General features: G+C 39.6%; 1 protein-coding gene across 2 annotated transcripts in view; it reads left to right on the forward strand.

Moving 5' to 3' along the window:
• APP (amyloid beta precursor protein) overlaps positions 1-25,050 on the forward strand; it is a 219,281-nt gene that overhangs the window by 161,157 nt on the left and 33,074 nt on the right. For both annotated transcript variants that reach the window (XM_082043208.1, XM_082043207.1), the window contains exons 11-12: positions 6,491-6,619; positions 8,612-8,711. In XM_082043208.1, the coding sequence (XP_081899334.1) occupies positions 6,491-6,619; positions 8,612-8,711 (229 nt within the window). The remainder of the gene's footprint in view (positions 1-6,490; positions 6,620-8,611; positions 8,712-25,050) is intronic.

The following is a 25,050-nucleotide window of genomic DNA, read 5'->3' on the forward strand; positions in this document are numbered from 1 at the left end:
AGCTCTGCTTTCAAACCAGGTCAGACCTCGAGAAGTATGGTCACCTAACTCTGTTTTCCTGCAGCTTCTGAGTCTTTAATGTGAATAAAACCAGACTGTCTTGTTTTCTTCTCCAGTCTGGGGGCTTAAGCATATGGTATAGTCATACACCTAGGCTTGCTGTAGGTTTTTTATAAAAGCAAACTAAAAACAGAAGAGGCAATTCCAGATGGGCATTAAGTTCTGCAAAACCATGGCAGTTTCATTATATCTAAAATGCAAAGTTTTAAAAGAATGAGCAGAAACAAAACTTGTCTTAATTTGCCAAAGTTGAGTAAGTTCAGATCCTGAAAAGAAAATGATGAGATGGAATCAAATACTGTTTTCATTTTCATTTTATTCTACCCCAAGAAAGGTCCTTGGGAGGGTAAGCAAAGGGTATTTTTGAGTACCATTATAGTGATGTGTGGGGTTTTCTTATAAAGTAGCAGAAATTATAAGAAGGCATCTTTAACTCCATATGAAAGGTGTTATTGAGGTTTGATTGCGGGGTGACAATAAAACCGTGGCAGATATATTGTTAACCCCCTCTCCCCCCACTTCCCCTATCAGCCCCTCCCTCTCCACCCTTCCCACTAAGGACACGTGATTGAGAGGGAAAGAAGGACAGAGATGAGAGAGTTGGAAAAATTAAAAATGTTTTACTAATGCTACTAATAAAAATAGAGAAAATAATACAAAATATACAAAACCAATCTTGAAAGTCCCGGCAACTGCTCCGGCAGATGTAGGGCCAGCACCTGAAGTCCTGGACTGGACTCTGCAGCCAACTGGAACTGGATTCAGTCTGTCACTAGGCCTCAGTTCACAGGGACGACTCGCAAGGTCCTTTCCTAATGTCGGCCGTAAGGAAAAGGGAAAAAAAAGGGACGAGATCCTCATGATCTCCCACTTTTATATGAAGTATCACATGAATGGGATGGAATACTCAGTTGGTCAGTTTTTGGTCACCTGTTTCTCATCACCCCTCTCGCGGCATGTACATCCATCCTTATCAGTGACCTCGCACTCCATTGCTATGTCTACCAAAACATGTATCTAGCTTTTCAGGAAAATGCAGCTAATAAGAAGGCTTTAGCTGACAGGCAAATTCACTAAAAGAGAAACTTGTTTTTAACAAAACCAGGACAGGTATCTAGACGGGGAGTTAGTTCTGTATCACTCATGAGTCATGCATTCATCCTAGCCAGCCTGTCTTGAATGCTCATGAAACGAACTACTATGCCTGTGTCAAACATGACCTGCAAGTTAGTAACAGCAGGTAAAATATATACCTAATGTGGTATACTAGGCATTCCTAATAAGTGAGTGAAAAGAAGCGATTGTTGTACATTTCAAGAGCAGTAACCAGAAAGGACTGGTGATTGATTTTTCTCTAAAGGCAAGATTAAATAGCACAGTACAGCATTGTGAAACTTTCCTTTCTGATTTAGAGAGAATTTTGATCAAAATGACAGGCCAGCTCAGAATTTCCCCTGGAAGTTCCATGGCACAGAGCCAGGAAGTTGTATTTTACATACACAGAAATGCTTTGATATGATTTTTGGGTTGTTTCTCTGTACTAAGTATTTTGAATTTCCATGGGGAGAGTGTAAGTTATATTTGTAGCAGTCCAAACTACATTTGATGTTTCCATTTTCCAAGCTCAATGAAATTGCACTGTTTCATCACTCCCTTAAAATCTGAAATAGTAGGCTAGGATCAATGTAGAGTTCATGGGGGATGCATCTGCCTGCATATATATTCATATATATGTATTTATGTTTGTGTATTTCATTTATTAGAAATTTTTTGGGCATTTTCGATCTCATATATGATTCCTGTATGGGAGTAACCTTATCTTGACACTGATGCCACCTGAAATAAAGGCACTTGATTCCAGAGTCAGTGGAGCTGGAACTCACCACCAGGTAGCCAAGGAGCCATCAGCAGTTTCTGCTTCATTGGGGCTTATGTCTTGTACAGCTGGAAACCTATTAACCAGCTGACAGGACTACTAAGTTAAGCTTTCAAACCAGGGCATTGCAGTACAGGTTCTTAACTCTGCCCTGTTGCATATTTATATTCACAGAACTATCTTCCAAATAAGAGAGTAAGCGTATTCCCTACAGTTTGGGTAGAAGGCCTAGACTAGGGGTGTCAAACTCATTTTCACTGGGAGCCACGTCAGCCTCACAGTTGCCTTCAAAGGGCCAAATGTAATTTTAAGGGTGTATAAATGTAACTACTCCTGCATTTATACAGTGCTAAAATTACATTGGGACCTTTGAAGGCAACCGCAAGGCCAATATGGCCCGTGGTGAAAATGAGTTTCACACCCCTGGCCTAGATAGTCTACGTAGACCACATACATAGTCTGTGAATCTGTCTGCTGTGTACCAGATGAATGCATGCAAATCCCAATATGCTCAATACTTTGACAACATTTTTCAGCATAAACAGGAGTTTAAATTACCAATAACCAACAGTGCTTCACCCCGCTTTGCCCACCGTGCGCGTTACTAGATGCATTCTGTCTTTTTTCCTGCATTTGACTAAACAGTGAACATGCGCTGTGAGACTGAGGACTCGTGAAATAATACGCGTTCTGAGTTTGGTGCTGGATTCTGTTCCTTAGGAAGCCACTGGCCATTCTTGTCATGGGATAAATGACAATTGCCAGCAGCATCGGCCAGGGTGACTAAAAACATGGGAATAACAAAAGCCATGTTGAGAGTATCCTGGTGGCTTTCAGGGGAAGGTCAAAAAAAACAAGCCAACAAAACAAGTACAGACACTGCAAATAGTGGAATTATTTCATGAAGCTTAGGTAGCCCCTGGTGGCTGATAAAAGTTAGTTATTCCGCAAGATGTTTTTTTATTAGTTGACTACAGATATGAATACATAGAGTTTTCCCTGGCAAGACACACAGCAGAATTTCAAGCACCAAACCCCAAATTTTTTAATGAAGTTTGGTGGTTGGTACGTTACTTGTAAAGAGAGAGACTTACCAAGCTGGCTGTGGGATGTGTCAGCCCTTTGTTTTTCTGCTGTAGACAGTGCCAGAGCTCAGGCCTCAGGACCTTAATTTATCTGACAATAGCACGACTTTAATTTATAATTTAATATGAGGGTTCCTGCCTAGGGTCCAGGTCATAGATGGCTGTAGATATACTAGATTCAGACACAGGGTCTAGTTGTATCTCCTCAGCCTGTGGAGTTTTCCTTCTCCTCAGTGCTTGACCATTCGTTTTGGTCCCTCTGCCCCACCATCACAAGAGTTCATATCACTGCTCGTTGTGCTAAATTTGAGGGGAATCCTGCTGGAAGTACCTCTGCAAAAAGTGCTTGTGTGGGTGGGATTTTTAAGCAGAACCATTTCACTGCATAATGGCATTTAAAGGATAATGTGTGTGTGATGCATTAGAGAGGTGGGACTTGAGGGTGAGAGGTATTTTTGCTGATACAGAAATTTATTAAAACATTGCAAGCAGCAGGTCTACAGTTCTAGACGTTGAGGAGAAAATGTTCATTCTTTGTTTTGTTTTGTTGTTTTTACTGTTAAAGTTGCGTTTAGCTATAAAACTTGGTCCTTATTTATGGTAACCACCCCAGTCGGGTACACAAAGCACAGTGGAGAGCTGCTGTCATTGCATGTACACAGCTCCAGTAGTTTAGGCCTTCAGCCACGGCCCTGGAGCTGTGAGGCAGTAGCACTGCAAAGCTGTTGAGAAGGTTGGAGGTCTGACCTGACCCATTGAGACTGGGACTTTGGACAGTTACGTCTACCTACATACAGCGAGTTTCTAGTGGTTTGTTTGTTCTTTTTTTTTCTTGAGAAAAAGCAATGTCACAGCCCCTGTAAGGAAACACCTTGCACTTAATATTTTTTCTGCATTGCCCTGTATTTGAATTATGCTTTTCTGCTGCCGTCACAGGAAGATTTCTTGGCCAGACAAGGCAGAGGCATGTGTATCCATTTTTCCTTTATAGTGATAAGTTTGGGCCATTTCACAGTGTTGTAAAAGGCACAAAAGGTGAACCAGTTTACCCAAGTGCTCAAATGAATAAATGCTCAAATGTTGAATGTCCTGAGTTGGAAGGGACCCACAAGGATCATCGAGTCCAACTCCTGTCCCTGCACAGGACAACCCCACAGTTCACACCATGGGTCTGAGGATGTTGTCCAGTCTCTTCTTGAGCACTGTCAGGCTTGGGGCCGTGACACCTCCCTGGGGAGCCTGTTCCAGTGCTCCACCACCCTCTGGGGGAAGAACCTTTTCCTCATGTTCAACCTGAACCTTCCCTGGCACATCTTCCCACCATTCCCTCGGGTTTTGTCCCTGGTCACCAGAGAGAAGAGATCAGCACCTGCCTTCCTGCTCCCCTTGTGAGGAAGCTGTGGCCACCATGAGGTCTCCCCTCAGTCTCCTCCAGGCTGAACAAAGTGACTGCTGCTGTTAGTGGTATTTGACAGGTATTTTTAAGGTTGTTATCCTATTAACAAATCTGCTTGTGACTCTTGATGTAAAAGTTTAATTGACATACTGCAGTGACTACAAATATACTGGAGGAAAACAAAATATATGTCCTTCTGGTGTTAGACATGACACTTAAATTGGAAAATCTCTTGAAGAAACAGAAATTAATCCTGTTCTCTCCAGTCTGCCCAAAGCTGCTATCTTGATGTGTCTTGGGGGCAAGGAAAGATAACAACATTTTCTGTCTCCAAAATTTTCTTGTTGTTAAGCTTTCTGGTCTTCTAGCATTTGTTCCTACAAAGCTTTACAGTTGACATTTCAGTTTGTTTTGCCATTACCATAATGTTGTGAGGATTACTTACTTTCCAACACTTGGCCACAGTTCCTTGCAGTTTGACCCAGGACTTGCCACTAAGTTTAATCCTTTGGTAGGGAATGGCTTCACATCTATTTCTATCTGACAAATCCTCTTCAAATAACCTTTATTTTACTGTCTTTGGACATTTTTAAATCTGTTACTTCTCTTGATCTGAAGAGATTCTTAAATCTTTGAGCTATGTAGCTTCGTTATTAATCTCTTGCATAAATGTTAAATTAGTTTAGGCTCTATATTTGTCCATGAATCTAAGTCTTCTTAAAGCTTCAGTTTCACCCACGGTTCTTCCTGCTTCAGAAATCTGTGCATGAAGCCTCTGATGCTTATTTTGTCACTTCCCCACCCTGTCCTCTGTATCTTGGCCAGGATGCAGACCAGCTGTTTACCACTTCTGCTCATTCTTTACTGCACAGTAAGGTCACCTTGCCCTTTCTTCTCACCTACCTTAACTTCATGGTTATCACTGCTCAGCAGCTTCAGGTGGGATGCACAAGCACAACAGCACATGAAGAGTTGGAGTGGATTTCCAGAATCCATTGTAAACACAGAGTTAATGTCTTAGCTGAAGGCTAGAAAACACTTCCCTGTTTAGGCACTGTATTATTGTATGGAGTAGAAAAGTACATAAAAATACCAATTTCTTGGTCTTCACCGCTCTACCATTTGTCTATGTATGTTTTCTTGTTTGCTTCAGCTATGGACCTTTCCTTTATTCATATTCAGTTTTATGCCTTAAGGCATCTATTTAGTAGGTTTTACTAGTTAAAATCACTTGCAGTATATACATACACTGAGATTTTACAAGATCTGTCACCAAAGCTGAGTACCTTCAGAAGAACCAAGTGGGTTGCCCTTTTATTAAGTTTTGCATTCAAGTCTGCTGATTATTCCTTGGCTTAGATTAAGTAGTGCTTTTGCATGGTCTTCTGTGCAGCTGTTGGGCAAGTTACCTTCTGATTTGAATCTGAATGTGTGCATTCAGTTTACTGGGGATAAAACTTCCCAGTTATAATCTTTCCTGTTGCTGAAGTTTAACTGAAGTTGACGGATGTTGATACTGGTTGAGTATTCAGCATAATAGAGCATATATGGGGAATCTTTGAAATGCTTCTTATGGAGTCCAGGTTTCAGGAGATCTTCTGGGAGGGATTTGCCTGGTGCTGAAGACTGCAAAGCTGGGAGCATGGGGACTTCCTGAGTTAGGTGAGAGGCGGAGTGGAGCGATGGGGAGAATGGAAGCAAAGGCCAAGGCAAATTTAAGTTGGGTGTCCTTTAACTGGCATGCTGAGGTAGCACTTGCCATCTTGTTGGGGCAATAGTACAGTACTTAGACAAGGAAATGCAGTAGCTCAGCTTACCCTTGTGGTCAGAGGGGAAATCTGAACACCCTCTCCAGGGACCATACCTACTTCCTACAACTACTATTCAGTGGTGCATCGTGCTGAATGGCTTGAGTGGGTGGATGTTCTTTATAGTAGTCAGACCTGCCTTCAAAAGGCAGCTGCAGACACCAACTGGCCAAGTGCTTTTGGTTTGGGTTACATCTCCAGTGCAAGGAACTAAACCATGTTATTGTAAACGAAACTGATTTTTTCCTCTATTTTTTCCCTATAGCCTCGTCATGTATTCAACATGCTGAAGAAGTATGTGCGTGCTGAGCAGAAGGACAGACAGCATACTCTCAAACACTTTGAACATGTCCGCATGGTAGACCCAAAGAAAGCTGCCCAAATCAGATCTCAGGTAATCTCCACTGAGGATTAATGGGGTCATGTTTGTTCATAACCATTGTGAAACTTCCGTGCACCTGTTTTTTCAAAAATACCTGACTCCCTTCTGTGGGCAGCTACATGCAATAAATATGGTCTGCTTTTTGGCAGAAGATTAGGGCAAAGTTATGTAGGAGTAGGGTGGGTATAATTTGTCTTCTGAGAAAAACTGAAAAGCAAGTTTTCTGTCTGTCCAGACAGTGAGTCAGTCATGAGCATTTCCTGAGGAGCCCTCCAGCGCATTAATGCCCAGAGCCTTTATTAGTGCTTTGGTAAATAATATGTCTGTGAAAATGTCAGTAATAGATTTAGAGACCACACGTGATGATGCTTCCCTCAGCTGAAATGGCAGAACCAGAACGATTTAGCCACCTGACTGCAACCAACCTTCCTGTCATCCTTGCAAAGGTACTTGTAGTGCCTATAAATGTGATTACTGCGAGGCACTTGAGTTTAACATGTTCTTTCTAAATAGGCACTGTAGTTCGTGGCATTTTAACTGCTGAATGTTACTGCAGTCCTCAATGCGTATGTTTTGGAAGAGCTTTTATGTTGTCTTTGTGAATCATGGAGGGTGAAAAAGAAAAGAAAAAGACTGAGAAAAGGCTTACAAAAAGGCAATTAAAATTGTAGGCATAATGGATAAGCTGTAAAAAAACATGCCATAATCTGCAGAATCAGCCACTGATCCATCTGCAGGATGCAATGGGAAGCACTGTGTTCCATCCGCAGTTTTTGAACTGACTGGCATCACGAAAAGCCAAATCAAAACCATATACCTCTCTGAATGACACAATTTGCATATTAGACTTCTCAAACATCTGTTCCAGCCATACTTGTACATTGAGGTCATGCTGTCTTGAAAAACATGAGTTTTAGTTTTTAAAACACTGGATTATTTAGTAACAAAAAGCAGTGAAATTTTGCAGGCTACAGCTTGTGTGGCAGCACAGATGAAAAATGAACACTGATGTTTAGGTAGGAGAAGTGCAGTGAATTGCTTATTGTATCATCATAGGAATGGGTATTTCTACAGTATCTTTGCTTCTTGAATTGGCCAGAAGCTTGGGGGAATGTAGGTTGGAGGATCTGATGGGGAGTTTTTTTCAGTGGAAAATGGAAAATGAAATATTTTATTCCAAAGCATAAATACTGTATTTCAATTTGAAGAAATTTTACTCTTCTTCCATGAAATTGCTCTCCACAAGCCGTTTTCCCCTTTAGGCCTAATTGCCCTGTCAGTCTTCTAAGATGGCACCTCAGTTTCTGTTTCTACTGAAGAGAGGTGACACCTGTGGAGGGCACCGTCGGGGAGTGTATATCATGGGATGTCGTGACTGAACCCATAGCAGTGTGCGGGAACCTGAGGCAATAGACTTGTAATCACATGAGATAGTACACTAATGCTTCTAGGTGGAAATATTTCTGTTTTCAGCTGAAAATGTTTGCAAATGTTTTTAAATGTTTTTACCTAGGAAATTGGAGCTTTTTTTTTTTTTTTTCAGAAAGAGCTGCTTTGTTTTGTAATATTAGGTTAACAGGAAAAAAAAAAGCTGACACGTTTTGATGCAACAATCATTGCGCCTCACTTGGTTTGTGTGTTATGTGGAAACTTACGGGTGTGGGCAAATGTAAATGTTATTGAAGGATAAATGAGGCTGTGGATTTCTGCCACAATAGCTGCTTGTGTACATGCTCTGCCTCACAGTACATGTAAACTCTGCTTTAAATTACTGCATTCCCATGGGATTTCAGGTAGTTACTATGAAAGAGCAACTAGAAACCATTTTTGTGACAGCTGTAGGAGAGAGGTGAATTTCGCAATGGATTTTACAGTTTCAGTCCCTAGAGCATACTGAAATTTTATCCCTAGCACAAGTGAAAACAGTCTTGCTCTCTATAATGTAGAAAATTTGTAATAATTAGCAGTAGTCTTTCCCACCTTAAAATACTTTTATTTCCGTAGGTTATGACACATCTACGTGTGATATATGAACGCATGAACCAGTCTCTCTCCTTCCTCTACAACGTACCTGCTGTGGCAGAGGAGATCCAGGATGAAGTTGGTATGTAAACTATTAGTGTAGAAAAAAGGGAAATATTTCTGTGATGAGTTACCACCAAAAGCAAAAATACACCATTTTACTTCTCCTATTGATATACTATCCCAGCTGAAAAATAGGAGAGTAAACTTACCGATGTTCTTAGATTATAAATTAAATTATAATGATTATTTGGAAGACAAATCTTATATAATTCATGCAGCAGCATCATATTGTTGTTGATGTTTTCCCTGAAATATGTTAATTTGCATTGGAAGCCTCCAAGCTATATGGAAGCAGCTATTGACAATGGTGTTTAGCAAATCCTTCCCAAGTTTGGATATTTAATTTATATGCTAAGTATTTATGTTATCTGATGTAGACATTTTGGAAATCCCCCCGCTAAAAAGTTAGTTGCAGATGCAAACATCTGAGAAAAGTGTAAGTATCAACTGGAAGTTACTAAGTGGTCATTGAGTTCTTGATTAGTTGGTCAAATGTGTGTTTCCTCTGCTCCCATTATTTCCAGTGCACAGGCTGGGCTGTGGACCAGTCAGGTAGCAACAGTCCCATGTTTGCATCTTCCTCAAGTGCTGTCCCAGCGGAGAGCTGTGAGAGAGAATGGTCTTTCCTCTCATTTGAGTTTTGCTTTTGGCTGTGGCACGGCTGCAACAGAGACATCTCCATCACAGCATTAGAACTCTGCTGTGTGATGCAATGCAGCTAGGAAAGTTCTCTTAGCCTGTATTAATTTCAGATATAGCCATAGCTCTGGACATCATGATGCTAATGTGCTTCTTTAAGAAAAATAATGCATGGATGAATGCAGATGCTGGAGATGGGATGGTCATTGTCTTTGGAACAACTTTTTTTTTCACAAGATGTAATACTCTGCCAAACGGCAGTTAATGGGTTAGTTTCACAAATAACCAGCTTCAGCTGATTAAATAAATTATTGATGTCTTTAAAACACAAGAGAGGGAGGTGTGCTGTTGCGGTAAGAATTAGGATGCATTAGGACACAGGGAGGGGATGGACAGAGAGGAGTGGGGGATTCATTTGTCCAAAGCACACATTAGGGAGGAGAAGTGCTTCTGCTTGTGAGGTAGCTTGAAGGGGATGGGGGTGAGATCAGGAAGTTGGATAAGAGTTTGGGAGGAAACAAAAAGATAGCTGAATTAGTCATTATCCTTCACCATGTGCTTCTGTGCTCCACAGTTACAAGGCATAATCAGCAGTCTCAGTATGTAGTTGTAGAGAGCTGTTCAGGGAAGAAAAATCAACACCTTATTGATCATTTGAAAGCATATCATTTCTGTAGCAAAAGAGATGCCAATATTGTTAGGTCTTCAAGATGCTCAGCTTGTTTTCTTTTTGCAGCACCATCATTCCCTTGGGTTTTTTGCTTGAAGTTTCAATTTCTTCTGTTATTGGTAATGGTAGTGCTTGTTGGTGAGGACATTCTTCTAAATTTTCTTCTCCCTCCTAAATATGGAAGTGGAATGAGAATTTCAGAGGCTTTGAAGTGGCATGGGACCAGAAGTCTATTAACTGCTAAGTGGTTTACAAAAATCTGACTCCTAATCTCAAATGTAATACTAATTTTTAGGGGGAAAAAAGAGCCTAAAATTAGTAGGATATTATTTCATAATAAGATGAGAGAAGCTAAAATATCTCAAAAGAAGAAGTATATCAGTCTCTCAAGTACATTTCCATACCTTGATTATTTTGTGGGTTTGGTTATACTAAAAATTCTTCAAAGCATTGCAAGGTTTAAAGCGATGAAAAATAATTCTCATACTGGGAGTTACCAGGCAGCGAAAATTGAAGAAAGCACTATCAGACCTGGGCTGTACTAGATAAAATAGTTTTCAGTAATGACAAGAAAGTCTATTCTCTTTCAGTATCAACATTTTGCTTGTTCATAACCTTGGCTGTATACTTGGGTTTGCATATCAGTTTTAATGGAAGTTTGTTGAGGTCATTCCCATCTGTTAAAGGAGACAATATCCTTGTAACGTGGAGCACTGATCAGTCTGTTTCAAATTCTGTTCTGAAATTATTCAATTTCTTAGTCTCTGTACTCTTCCTAAACTCATGGAGAAGGAAATCTATTACAGCTGCAGAATCTGTGGAGAAGTAACATACTAACAAAGTTGCACTTTGTAACATCCCCAAGAAACATTACAACTCTCATTAAAAAGATAAATGTTTCATTAAATACCTTTTGTTAGAACCATTGACTTAGAAAGTCTGAGTCAGTGGAAAAGTCGAAAAATAACCTAGATAAGAACATCTCACACGCACAGTGCCTGAATAATAAATGACATGTAAGGAAGCATAGTTGAAAATAGTTCTTCTCTTAGGCTGCGATGCAAGTTAGATGGCTAATGATTTAGGTCAGATTTTTTGTTCATTATGCCTTCATTTTCTAGTTCCACGCTTTACTGCAGAGTTCTTCTTGAACAGTTTTCACCTTGAGGGATGAATAATCTTTGCTTTAGAAGACACAGCTCTGCCAAAGGTAGTTTTTCCCTGAATTGAGCAAGTAGTTCTGCGAGCAGCAACATGAATGAGATCTAGTTTCCTGTGAATTTCTACTGTGGATTTAATTAATCTAATATCTAATAATGTGCTGGTTTTTAAGTAGATTTTCTCGTTGCTGGAAATATTAGGCCCTCTTTTGCACAGTTTCTCCATTACTGTTATAGCTGTTGACAGATTTGAATCTCAGGTCTTGGGTTTTAATTATATTTTTAGAAACTAAACAATAAATACATATAAATTTCCCTTATGTCTTCCTGACAGTCCACTACCAAAGGTTCATCCATGAGAAATAGGTAGTGTTCTGTCATTGAAAATGATATGTGCCTGAAGATAAAGTGCACACTTATAATTTCTGTCTGTTAATTTTGAAGTCTTTTTGCTGAGCAATGAACTGGAATTTTATGAAATAGAATCAAGGGGCATAGCAACTGCATAGAGAATGCTTTCTTCAACAATCTGAAGATTTTTTTTTTCAATTAATGCTTGGTGGTCAGATGAATCACAATCCAGCAGTCTGGACATATGAAGTTCCTTTAAAATACAGGATATGTTTGAAGTTCCTATCTCAAGAGGCAAGTTTACAGCCATAGTTTTAAGGTGCGGAATCCAAAATATGAAATCCAGCTTCTACACTAAAAGCAGCCTTTTGAAACTCCTGGTTGTATTCAGACCTCTGGCAGAGACAGTGACAAGAGGTTAGGGTAAAATTTAAGAGAGTTATAGTCCTTATCTGCAGGTGTTCATCACTGGTTGATGTTTGTTGACTTAGAGAAGATGCCTTGACTTGAGTATATAGATAAAGGGGAAGACCCACAGCACTCCAAAGGGTAGAAAGCAGCACTTACACAAAGGGAGGATTTTTTTGCTGAGCATTTGACCATGGTGTAATGTGCAAACACCCCATTAAGGCAACAGGCGCATATTGCAGCAGCAGATTCCAGATGCGTAAGGAAGAATACTGCTGGCTGGCTGTTGTTCACAGTGTGGCCGGGGAAAAAGGATCAGTGTAAGAGTTGCAGAAGGTCTGTCTGACCATGATTGCTAAGGACAAAGCTTGGAAAGCATAAGCAGGTCACTTGTGTAGGAGACCATTTGGCATTCCAGCTGCAAATGATTTCTCAGGGGGCAGTGATGCAAATGTGCTACAAACCAGGTCACTCTCAGCATCTGATGTAGTTGTTGGTGTTAAGTGCTGTTTCTTGTGGAAAGGAGTATGCCCCATGAATAGGAGAGTGGCACAGAAACCTGAAAAGATATATTTATTTGCGCACTGTAGGTGAGCAGATTATTTGGTTACCCTTGGTGTTTGTACTCACCTTTTTCCTCTGATAAATCTCATATACTGTTTATGTACAAAAAGCTCAGAGAGAGCAATGGCAGACTCTAAGAGAAATCAGCAGTTCCTTTGAGCACTTCCTGCATTAAAGCCTTATTTGATTAGACTGCTTATCCATGTATGTAAAAGGCAATTTATTGCTGGGAGTGACACAGCAGGCACAGCTTCTGGATCAGAAGCTACGTCAGAGCTTTGTGCATCAGTTAAATGGCAGGCGGTGAGCTGAATTTTTAATTCTGTCTTTGCTGCTGTATTTCCGAACTGATGTCCTCAACTCCATGTTTTCTAGCCCACCACTGATGAAATATTCAGCACTGCCTACTGCAGTAGTATGGTAACTAAGCTCTGAAACATTCCATGATGAGCAATAAGTAAAAGAATATGATTTCATCTGTCCCTTGACAAATAAAAATCAAGCTATTGTTATTTTATTATTCTGTTCACCGTGCCTGCCCCATTCTTCTGCAGCATGTTCTGGATGCCACATTCACATTATATAGCTGGAAGACAGGAGAAACACAAGCAGACCCCAGGTCGCTACTTGTGTTCAGATGCATACTCTGTGCTGTGGGTCATGTGCTATGTCAAATGTTTACGTGCTTCAGCTTAGCATGACAAAATTTGAGCGAGTTTTGCTTCTTGACATTTGGTTCACAACTTCCTCTGATTTTTTTTTAAGTATTTTTAGAAAAAGCTGTAAATATAGGATGAGCTACAGAGTTTTAACCATTAGGTCCCTATACCTGTCAGTCTGTATCTGTGGAGGGCAAAGTTAGTGGTACTTCAGCTGGCTCTGGTCTTTCAGCATTTATAAAACTAATTGTTGATTTATTGTTTCTAGCTGGTAATTTTGACCTGCAGTCAATCCACAGCCTTGCTGCATTTCTTTCCATGAGTTGAATTAGGATATGCTGTTCTCCATTCATTCTGTGCTATCCTTCTTAAGAAGTTTTGGGGGCATCAGCTGCTTGGCACTGACTGACAGTCCAAAATGACAACCATTGTGGTTTGGGGATTTATATTGCAAAACCAAAACACACCTGTGGGGGCTTTGCAAAAGCAAGTTCTGTGTCTGTCCTGTGTGGTGCCATTTGTGATTTTCTTTGTCCTATCCCTTAAACTGTTATGTTTTGAATATGTAATTAGTAATGTCTTTCAGACTGTAGTGGGACCTCTTAGTGTCTCTTTTTTCTGTAACTCTTCCTTGTACTTTCTGTCTTAAGATTTAGCTGATGGGAAGAACTCTGCTTTCAAAAAATATATAAAATCATGAAGCAATGCGTAGGATCTCTGCACCTTTATTTGAAGCTGAGTTGCCATATTGAGGTATCAGAATAACGGAGGGAGGTTGACATACATTGAATGTGTCAATAGCTTGTTAAAAGGATGTTGGAAGGTATCATTCATACCAAATAAGAACAGTAATTACCTTATAGCTCAATTTCAGTACATCGCACTAGAAAATTCTTGAAAGTGCTTATTGGTCAGGGAGGTGGCAGTTCCAGTCCACTCCGTGGGAACCAGTTCTGCTCTTCCTCTCGAACTAGAGGCAAAAGTACTGGTAGGAGCTGCTTGATGCAGTTCATATCATGTATCAGAGTGGTTATAATGCCTTAATTATTTTTTTAATGGTGAAGGAAAACAGGAGCATGGGTAAATGAATAAGCAGTCTAGGATTTATCTGTACTGGGACAAACCAAGTTCAGTGAACCTGAATAGAGAAGGATTAGGAATTGTCATCAGTGATGTTCATTCTTGGATCAGCTGGGTTTTGCACCAGTTGACAAACCTGCTTAATCCAGTCAATGTAAATCCTTCTGGGTCTGTGTACAGCAGCATTTTAGCTCACATAGGAGTGAGCACATTTTTGGTGACAAAAGTCTCGGTTGTTCCTGTTTACTGTGGTGTTCCACTTCACGACTTGCTAGTGTAAGCGCGGGCTCTGACTGTTCTTGAGAGCAGACACTGGAGAGGTCCACTTGCTTCTTAAGTACAGGCACTTTCTAGCAAGAGGTGGAGGTGCAGAGAAGCACGCTGAGGACTGGGAAACTGGAGATGTTCTTGCTGAAGAAAAGCAGCTCCTCTCTGGTTTTGGTTAGCCATACTTTCCAGTTAGGCTTTTTTGTTGTGGTTTTTGGGTTTTGTTGTTGTTTTTCGTTTTGTTTTTTCTTTTTGAAGGAGTCAAATGGAGTTGACCTTTTTACCCAGAGTAAAATAAACATCCATAAGTCCAGTGTACAGATGCAGTAGTTATAAAAATCTGTAGTTGAGGAAGGTTGGACAATTCCTGTTAAATTTTATACTTTCTGCCATTCTGGAGGTCAATGGAATTGTTGTTTCTAAATAGCCCAAGGCACTTGGCTTGTACTTGAGAGGGAGCGCCTTCAGTTTTGGCCACAGAGGAGAGTCATCTTTGCCAAACTGTGAGTGTTGAATTTCTACTCTCATCTCTTTAAAACCAGCACATTTTTCCATGGCAGCAATTCTTTCATTCATATTCAGTGGGTATATCTACACCATACAGAAATTTCTCTGTAACAGATTTAAACAGATTTTCTGAAAGTAGTACAATTATGTGCAGGTCTTACCCTAAGGTACTGTAAAACCTTCCTTCTGGTTTCCAAGAGACTGGTGTTTCTGTGCTGTACCGTGCAGGCTTCCTGGTCTTCCCTGGCTGCTCTGCCCTTTTTGCCCCTAAGGATAATGCAACTGGAACACGCAGTCGAAAGCAGCCTTCAGAGAATATGTATCTGCACAGGTACCCTGGAGTAACTTCCAGCACGATGTGCTTTCTCCCCATAGTAGACTTTGCAATTTGTGCATATCCAGCAACCTTAGTTTTCCAAAGAAAAATTTGAATTTTCTTGAAGTGGTTATTTACATTTAATCTTCTCCCTTGAAGCCCTATAGCATTCAGTTGAATAAATTATTTGTTAGAACTCTAGCAAAAACTGTATTGCTGGGTCAGTGGTTAAAAATAGCAGAGTTCTTCCACAAAAGCAAATGAATTCTGTGTTAAGCTTTGCACGGCAGCATTTAGATAGGGTCTTTTTATGCTTAAAAACTGACATATGACCGAGCTGAACTGCCTGTGAGCAATTAAGACCTCTTCCACCTAAGGACATAATTTTTTAAAGAACACTTAGCTTTTTTTTGTTTTACGTATATAAATACACACACCCTTCTGGTTTGGTTTTTTTTTTAGATGATTTATTTTTAATCATCACAAGCTTATGGTCTTTATTAAGCCATCAGTTTTATCACTTCATTACCTCTATAAAATACTTTTATAGTTATTTAAATGCCATAAATAGCTCAATAAGATACCATTGAGCTATTTGTTGTAGCAAGGTGATGTTTTTTTTTATGTGGGGAATCAAGCAGTGTCACAGAATCACAGAGTGACTGAGGTTAGAAGAGGCGCCTGGAGGTCATCTGGTGCAGGACCCCCAGCTCAAGCATGGCCACCCAGAGCAGGTTGCCCACGATGATCTCCAGATGGCTTTCGAGTATCTCCAAGGATGGAGACTCCACAGCCTCCCTGGGCAACCTGTGCCAGTGCTTGGTCACCCTCATGGTAAAAAAGTGTTTCCTGAGGTTCAGACGGAACCTGCTGTGTTTCAGTTTGTGCCCCTTTCCTCTGGTCCTGCCAGTGGTCACCACTGACAAGAGCCTGGCTCCATCCTGTTTGCTTCCTCCCTTCAGGTATTTTTATACACATTGATGAGATCCTCCCCAAGCCTTCTCCAGGCTGAACAGTCCCAGCTTTCCCAGCCTTTCTTTGTGAGAGAGATGCTCCAGCCCCTTCTTCATCTCTGTGGCCTTTTGTTGGACTCTCTCCAGTGTGTCCATGTCTTTCTTGTAGTGTGGCCTCAGCAGTGCTGAGTGGAGAACAAGGATCACCTCCCTTAACGTGCTGGCAATGCTTTGTCTCTTGCAGCCTGTCTCTTGCAGCCCAGGTCACCATTTGCCACCTTTGCAGCATGAGCACATCACTCATGTTCAACTTGGTGTCCATCAGGACCCCCAGGTTCTTTTCTGCTAAGCTGCCTTCCAGATGGTCAGTCCCCAGGATGAACTGGTGCATAGGGTGGTTCTTCTCTAGGTGCGGGAATTTTCATTCCTTGTTGAACTAACTGTCCTCCCTTTGTGTGTTACATTTTAGTAGGCAAAGGTGATTGCCAGCTGAAATGACAGTTCTGTGTTGCTGATGCTTTGTAAATTCTGCACGCCATTCAGGAGCTTGGAAGAGCTGAAGGGCCTCAGTTACTTCTCCAGGTTGGAGGCTCAGCTCTGTCTGCTAGTAAAGTATGTCCTTTACTGCAGCTTAGGATAGAAGGAAAAACATCCTGGAAATAGATCGAACATTTTCCTCTTCTAAGCGTCTCTTATTTTCTGTCCAGATTATTTAACTGTCATAGAAAATTGGGCAGAGAATAGCAGATGATTAAAATAGATATAAATGTATTTCACTGACATTGATGTTCTCAAATGCTTTCATTAGTAGCATACTGTATCCTCCCCATCTTTTGTAGCTGAATGTTCTATTGTATCTTGTCTTGGGCACTAATATTCTTCAGAAAATACATGAATCCTGATTTTTGTGTGCACAAGCCCTCTTTTAATCTCATAAATATTGTGAACATGACTTTAGTCAGTAAAAGAATCAACTTCTTCCAGATCTTACAGATAATGTCAAAAGGATAAATGGCTTCACCTGACTTCTGATTGGGATGGGTCCTTCATCAGGGAAAACATGGGACATCTTGTTTTCCATTTGCTTTTCAGACACTTCATCAGAATAAAAAGCTCTTATGATGTTCATTAAGAGCATATTTTTCCAGTGGTTTGAAAAACACTGTTCTGTTTCACTTGCACCTCTAAGGAAATCTGGTCTCATGATCCAAGTGTTAGAATGAAAACCGGGAACTTCTCGTAATAATTATGGACTTGTAGATTTTAAACAAAGTAATTTTAAATTTTTCTGGTCATCTGCTATTTCAGTGGGTATTTGAATCTTTCATTCAAAACAATTCATCCTTTAGCAGCGGAGGTTTAAAGTTGTTGCCTTCATTTTTTCTAAGGAGCTGATGGCTGGAGCCCTCTGCCCTGCATTGGTACGTTCTTCTTGAAGTCTCTATTCTCTTGTCTTTTGTGTTCCTATATTCTGAAGTATTTTTTCATGGACACTTCTCTTTAAATAGCAAGTTATCATCCTCACCACAAGTCCCACAGGACATTTATTACCAAGAGACCACTCTGGACTCACAGTGGCAGCAGGTTGAGGCTGGTACCATGTCTATTTCACATGTTTGTTTTTTTAAATACCTCTCCAGAGCAGTCTACAGGTGACCTTTTTTCATCCTAGAATTGAGAAAAAATGCACTAAGCTTTGAATAACTGTCCAATGGTTGGTTGTATTCACTCCTATTTTTTCTCGTTTGATTGGGTGCATGGAGATGTGCGGATCTGATGAGCATTTTCTTCTAACTCTCCAGCCATTTCACGTGTCATTTTCTGGTGTTGTGGAGACAACAGGCTGAGAAATTCTTTCTTGGAGAGCATTGTTTGTGCTGGTAGAGGGGCTACAGTTGTTTGAAAATGTTGAACATATGTTGTACATGTATTATTTTAAATCAGTACACTGGATATGCTTGATTTCAGAAAGCATCATAACTCAGAATTACCTCAGTTACAGATTGGTTCATAAACATCTATTTGAGCTGATTTCTTGCTCTGTTGTGTCTTCATCATAAGTGAAAAAAAAAAAAAAAGCTGGAGCACTTGTTTTTGAGATTATACAGATAAAGACTGTGGTGGTACTAAAATTTTTTTAAAGTCTGATTCTACTGTGTTATGAAGCAGGATGGTTTCTTTTGGCTTTTCTCTTTTGTGTTTCCTGATAATTGCTTCTACCATTTTACTTTAAGGAAATAATATGTTCATCATGTGTCAAATTTAAGATGTCATTCTTTTATTGGATGGATCACAAAAGTCTGAAAAAATCTTGCAGTTGTCTGGTTCACAAATACGATCTGAGAGCAGGTTGGCTCAGATGAGATTGACTCTGAGTGCTTCCATTCAGATGGGGAGGCACCAGCTTGGCGAAACATTGGCCACTCACAGAAATGTCATTATGCTTAGTTATCGAAAAATTTCTTGATGCACCGAATATATGTGTAATTTAATTCATAAATATGTCTTATTCCTGTCCTCTTAAATCAAGTTAATGATGTCGGTGTCTGTGACTACTGAAGCAGCCCAAAGTTGTGGGAGTATAAGCACTCCAACAACAGCTTTCACTCAGTACTTGCTGTTGAATGATGGATTTTCTTTTCCCAATCACTTGCTTTGGAAATACAGTTGTGTCATTCTGTGTAATTCACTCTAAGTTCATATTCCTAATAGGAACTGTTAGATTGTGAAAGAAGGTAATTAATCATCTTAATTCTTTCATGCCAGCAAATTACAGATGTCCAGTGAGAATCAGTTACAGACTGTCTGCACAAGCTATTTATTATAGCTTTATATGTTATAAATTAGAGAGCTAGTGTGTCAGTTCCTGATTTCAGAATGGCCTCTGGTATTTGTTGTCCAGAAAAATTATAACACCAAGTGTGAAATGCATCGCTATGGGCAGATATCCTGAGGAGGAGGGCTGAATATGCCTCTAATGACAACGATATACTCAGTTTTGCTTTATTCAGGCATAACTTTCTCTTCAGGTGTGCAGAGTGAAAATTCATAGGTGCTTATTATGGCCAAGAATACCTGATATATTCTTGCTAGACAAGCCCTTACTATTGGGATGAAAAGGGAAGAGAATTAGTGAGGTTATGTGATCTTATAGGACAGCTGTATTGATGGAAGTGTTGCAGCAATCTCCCCACAGTGAGTTCGCATGCACGTGGCCTTACAAATGAAGCAATCTTTCATCAGTGCAGCTTTCTCCTGCTGCCTGGTTCTCGTATGCCCAATTTAATTGAAAAATTCATTTTGCTGAGTAGTGCTGCCTGGGTGGGGTTCCAGTCCTTCCTGCTATTACATCATGCGTATGAAAAATGGCATAAGAGCCACCAGAATAGGTCATATACCATTTAATAGATATATTTTCACATTCAATGAATGGGTCTCTTTAGAATACTCAGACAACCCAGGATACATTTGACCTATCAAGTGCTAAAAATGCAGTTAATGAACAGGCAAAATATATTTTATCTGGAAGAGTGCTGCACAATTCAGTTTGGGTAAATTCTGATTTAAACGATTTTAAGTCAAATCGAAAATGTTCTCTTTTGACCAAGGGAATCAGGTGCAATAAATTAATTTTCAGATTTTTATGTTTTTATGGATTATTTAATGATTTACAGGCTGCCTCAGAGTTCAGTACACATCAAAAATTGTTGTGAGATTCATAACTGACTTTTAGAAGTGTTTATATAAAATTACTGACTTTTCAGGTGTTACAAACTGATAGAGTTTTAGGTTCTACTGCAGTTTTGGGTTTTACTGTGTATTATAAGGTCAGGAAATAAACTGTTTTTACTAGTAAATAAGACCAAGAAATAATTTATAAACAAATAATTATTTGGGGAAATAAGACAGTAAAATTCCATAGCCATTTTTCATGTAAATGTTATTTTTGCAGGGCAGTTTCACTTCTAAGTCCTATAACCTACTTATTTAGGATGGAAATGTACTTGGCTTTTTCTGCTTCACCCAAGACTGAAGGAGCATAATGAATGCTGATTCATCTGGCAGAAATGTCAGTGACGTGGCGGGGGAGGGCTGTTTATTTGTTGTAATTTAGACTCTCCAGTCTATTTGAAGTACTTAATGATATGTTAATTTGGAATTAAATGTGGAGTTAAATTTAAACCTCGGGGATTTGTCACCATGCCGTATGTGGATCAGGATAATGACATAGAGTGTATGTTCTTGATTATGGTATAGAGTTTCAATTCATATTTTCACCAAGCATTTTTTAATATTTCCTTGTCTACCTTGATGTTAGGTTGCTATCATCTTACATGGAGAGGAACTTTCCATGTTAGTAAGGAAAAACTGTTTTGTTCAGAATTTTTACCTAAAAGGATACCATTATATGGAAGTGGGATTTTTCTGCATTTTCCAGAGCTTTTGAGACTGTGAATGGTGAACTATTTTTCTGAGACAATATTCTTAATTTAACCAAATTGAATGAGGAGAGGGTGAGAGAAGGGCAGGAGACCACAGAAATGGATAAAAAGGCTTGAAGTTGTGAAAGGGAAGAACAGTGCCTCTGATTTCTATTTAATAACTCTTTTTCAAAGATAAACACAAGCTTCTGTTTTGGACTTACTTTATCCCACAAACTTCCTTAAATATTCTCTGCTTTGAACAGAAGGGGAAATTCAGCCATTATTCAGTTGACTGGCTGTTAAATATTAGAAAGTTATAAATGTGCACACATCTGTAGCCTTATATTGATATTTAATTTGAGTTAATAACTACTTTATGTAACTGTCAGGTAGCTAAGGGTCTGTAGTAATTATCATATTCTTTCACTGAAGGTGGAGTGTCATAGTAGCCTTCTTACAAAATTAGACAAAATTTCAAGACCGCAAGTTTCACAACAGACTGTAAAAATGGGAGAGAATTATTCTGGTTCTTCCTTGATGAAGTGGTATGGAAATTCTCACAGACCTTTGCTCAAAGCTCTCTGCAATTTCGTAGCCATGTACAAAGCTGAATTTGCATTGAAATTCATCCTTAACAAAAAAGCCACCTTGGTCATGTTGAAATTAATCCTTACATGGAAATCAATGTTTCCCTGAGTTGGATCTTCCAAGCTTTCTCATGCTTTTGAACACTGTTTACTACCAGAAAGCTTGGTATAATTTGGTCTACATCCAAAAGAAGAACAATTGCATTCTAAGTTACACATATTTTGGGGTTTTTTTATCATTTAAGTCAAATAGTCTGCAAGGGAAATCTAATTGCAACATTATTACATGTACCTGCTTACAGGAGGAGACTCGTTTGGGTTGTTTCTAAGGTGTGATTTGGGAAACATTGAACTCCATATGTGCTGAAAGAGAAGAAGCAGCAAGAAATGGGAAAGAAATGAAAGTGATAAAGTTGTTACTTTAAAAAAATATATTAGAAGCACGTTCTTTTTAGTATGGTTCTAAATATTGCAGCTATTCTTAAGTTCAAAGGTGTATTTCTTCTAAAGTGTGGTTCTTAGGCAACAGGGTGTTGTCTAAGACTATGGAACGGTTAGTATATTACTGACTTCTAGGAAAAATGTCTTAGGTCAGCTGTTTCATGATACCTTAAATATTCGTTTTCTGAGAATGTGAAAAAGGAAAAGTCCTTTTACCTTAATGAAAAAGATTTTTATACACCTAAGAAATTTCTGAAATCTGGAAAACTACTGCTGCTATTTACTCTTGCTCTAATTCTGATGTCTCTAAAAGACAGAAAATAAGAACTATAAAATACTGTTTTCTGTGGTTCTTGCTCTTTCGGCCTCAGTTTAACCCTGAGAGAGAGACATATTGCACTGTGAAGGTTTCCATATAAGAAGACCTGTGGTGTAATTTCACATGCTAACCAGAAGAGAGGAAACTTAAATCTGATGCTATGGTCACATTTGTCTGTCAGTATGGATCTGAGCATTGCAGGTTGGGCTCATTTCCAGAATTTCAGTGTAATGACCCAGCATATTGCTCTTTCATCATCATCTTCAAAGCATGGAGGCAACAAAGCCACTCTCGCACCTGCCAGTGGGCAGGTCACTGCCAAAAAAGTTCTTAACAGAGTTGCTCTCTGCATTAAATTTGACTTGTACTGTACAAATGGATTAGTTCAACACTGAATACCACATGATTGTGTTTTGCAGTTTGATAACGTTGTAATTATGACACCTAGTAATATCACAGAATCACAGAATGGTTAGGGTCAGAAGGGACCTCTGGAGATCTGTCGAGAGTTTGATTGTGGGGTGGCAATAAAACTGTGGCAGATGTATTGTTAACCCTCTCTCCCCTTCCTTACTCCTTCAGCCCCTTTCTCTCCCCTCTTCCCACTAAGGACAGGTGATCAGGAGGGAAGAAGGACAGAGAGAAGAGTTGGAAAAATGAAAAATGTTTTACTTATGCTACCAATAAGAATAGGGAAAATAATACAAAATATACAAAACCAATCTTGAAATTTCTAGCAACTGCTCCAGCAGATGTAGGGCTGGCACCCAAAGTCCTGGACTGGACTCTCTAGCCAACTGGAGCTGGATTCAGTCTGTCACTAGGCCTCAGTTCGCAGGAACGACTAACAAGGTCCTCTCCTAATGTTGGCCATAACGAAAAGGGACGAGATCTCCCACTTTTATATGAAGTATGACATGAATGGGATGTTATATTCAGTTGGTCAGTTCCTTGGTCACCTGTTTCTCGTTGCCCCTCTCACGAGATGTACATCCATTCTTATCAATAACCTTGCATTCCATTGCTGTGTTTACCAAAACATGTATCTGGTTTTCCAGGAAAATGCAGCTAATAAAAAGGCTTTAGCTGACAGGCAAATTCACTAAAAGAGAAATTTGTTTTTAACAAAACCAGGACAAGATCATCTAGTCCAACCCACCTGCTAAAGTAGGTTTACCCAGAGCAGACTGCACAGGAATGTGTCCAGGCGGGTTTTGAATGTCTCCAGAGAAGGAGACTCCATACCCTCTCTGGGCAGCCTGTTCCAGTGCTCTGGCGCCCTCAGAGTCAAGAAGTTTCTCCTCATATTCAGATGGTACCTCCTGTGCTTCAGTCTGTGCACGTTGCCCCTCATCCTATCATTGGGCACCACCATGTAACATTATAATCTTATAATACATCTTAGAATAACAGTATGCTTGAAATTCAGTGGAGCTTGACTTTTTATGCACAGACTCTTTAACTCTTTAGGCACAGACTTAAGTGTGATTACATTTAAGCACATGCTTGAAATTTCCACCGACTTGGGCAGAGGCTGGTGGACATACCCATGATCTTTTCTGGTATATGTGCTCCTTTCACCTCAGGTGAGGAACTCCTGCTTGATGCAATAAGTTACGTATATGAAAGCCACATAATATACCAGTGACTTAACTAGCTTTCTGACAGCAGAATTTGCATTCATCACAGGAAATCCTTCGAACAATAAGTATTGCCTCTATAAACTTGTGCTAATACTTTGTATTTAGGAGTTCCTTACATCAACCCTTATTTACAGCATGTCTCAGTAGAAATAACTTGTAAGGGGAAATGTATGTGTGTTTTCAATGTGAAATACATCTGTTCATTTGCATGAAGTTTGTGGAAGTGCTACTGATGAAACTGTGGGTTACAAGTATGCTGTCAGTTTGTGTAAGAGATCTAATGTGAGTGCAGATACACAGGTAAATAATGTTTTGGTTTTGGGAGGTTTTTGTTTGTTTGTTCATTTCTGAAATATGCACCGAGGCAAAGTCTTTAAGGAGGTCTTGTTTTCATGTTTACCGGTTTGAGGGAGTTTTGATTCATACAGCTGACAAGATGCAGACATGCTAATTTAGTTAAAACCTGACTGCATTACACCAGCGCAACTCCTTTGGGCACATGCTTGTGTTGAAGATTATGAACTGTGACACATAGAATTAGCCCATAAAGTAGGCGTACAACTGAAAGCTGCAGCTGAACGTTACCTCTTACCAAGTGGCCTGTAATAAATGATTGTGTAAATGTTCTTATTGAATCCTAATTGTGATGTACAGTGTTTGTATGATCTAAACTGCCTTAAAACTGCTATGAGATAATTAGTGGGCACATGCAGATGAAGCAACTGCTATGACTCAAGCACTCTGTAATTTCTACCATTAAGAAGAGTAGGGAGATTGCTGACGCTTTTTAATTTTGTCATTGTGAAAGCACATGCTCAAAAGAAACCATAACTTTGGGGAAAAAAGAAAACGTTCAGTTCAGACTGAATAGTGACTGATAAGATGATGAGTATAAGGCAAAAAGACACTGCATTTTTTTGAGCTGCCTCCCAAACCTGCATTTGTTGAGTCAATATATATTCTATCGCATAGATGTCATTTTACAAAGAAAGTGTGGTGTTGGGTCAGAGCTATGACATTTGATTTGATGGTGTCTTAATTAGTAGTTAAAAGAGGTGGTTTTGGTGCACTTTGTTTTTGATCTAGTTTAAGACCTTAAATTGCTTTATAGAACTTCCAAAATTACAATTGCCAGTTTTAAAGCTTCTTCCCAAGTAAATTCAAAACTCTTGCACATAGTGATTGCAGAGCTTTTCATCAGGTAGATAGGCTCCTTGAAAAGACAACAATCAAATTTATGGTTACTTTGGGAAATTTGAAATAGTGGACCATGAACTAACTAAAATTGATGTTTTCAAAGGTAACTAATAGATTGCCTTCATTCCAGGACAGCAAGTGTAGCTGTTCTGTGTGAAACTCTTGTCTTTATA

The sequence above is a fragment of the Streptopelia decaocto genome (assembly GCF_964273445.1).
Source record: "Streptopelia decaocto genome assembly, chromosome: 1".
NCBI lineage: Eukaryota > Metazoa > Chordata > Aves > Columbiformes > Columbidae > Streptopelia > Streptopelia decaocto.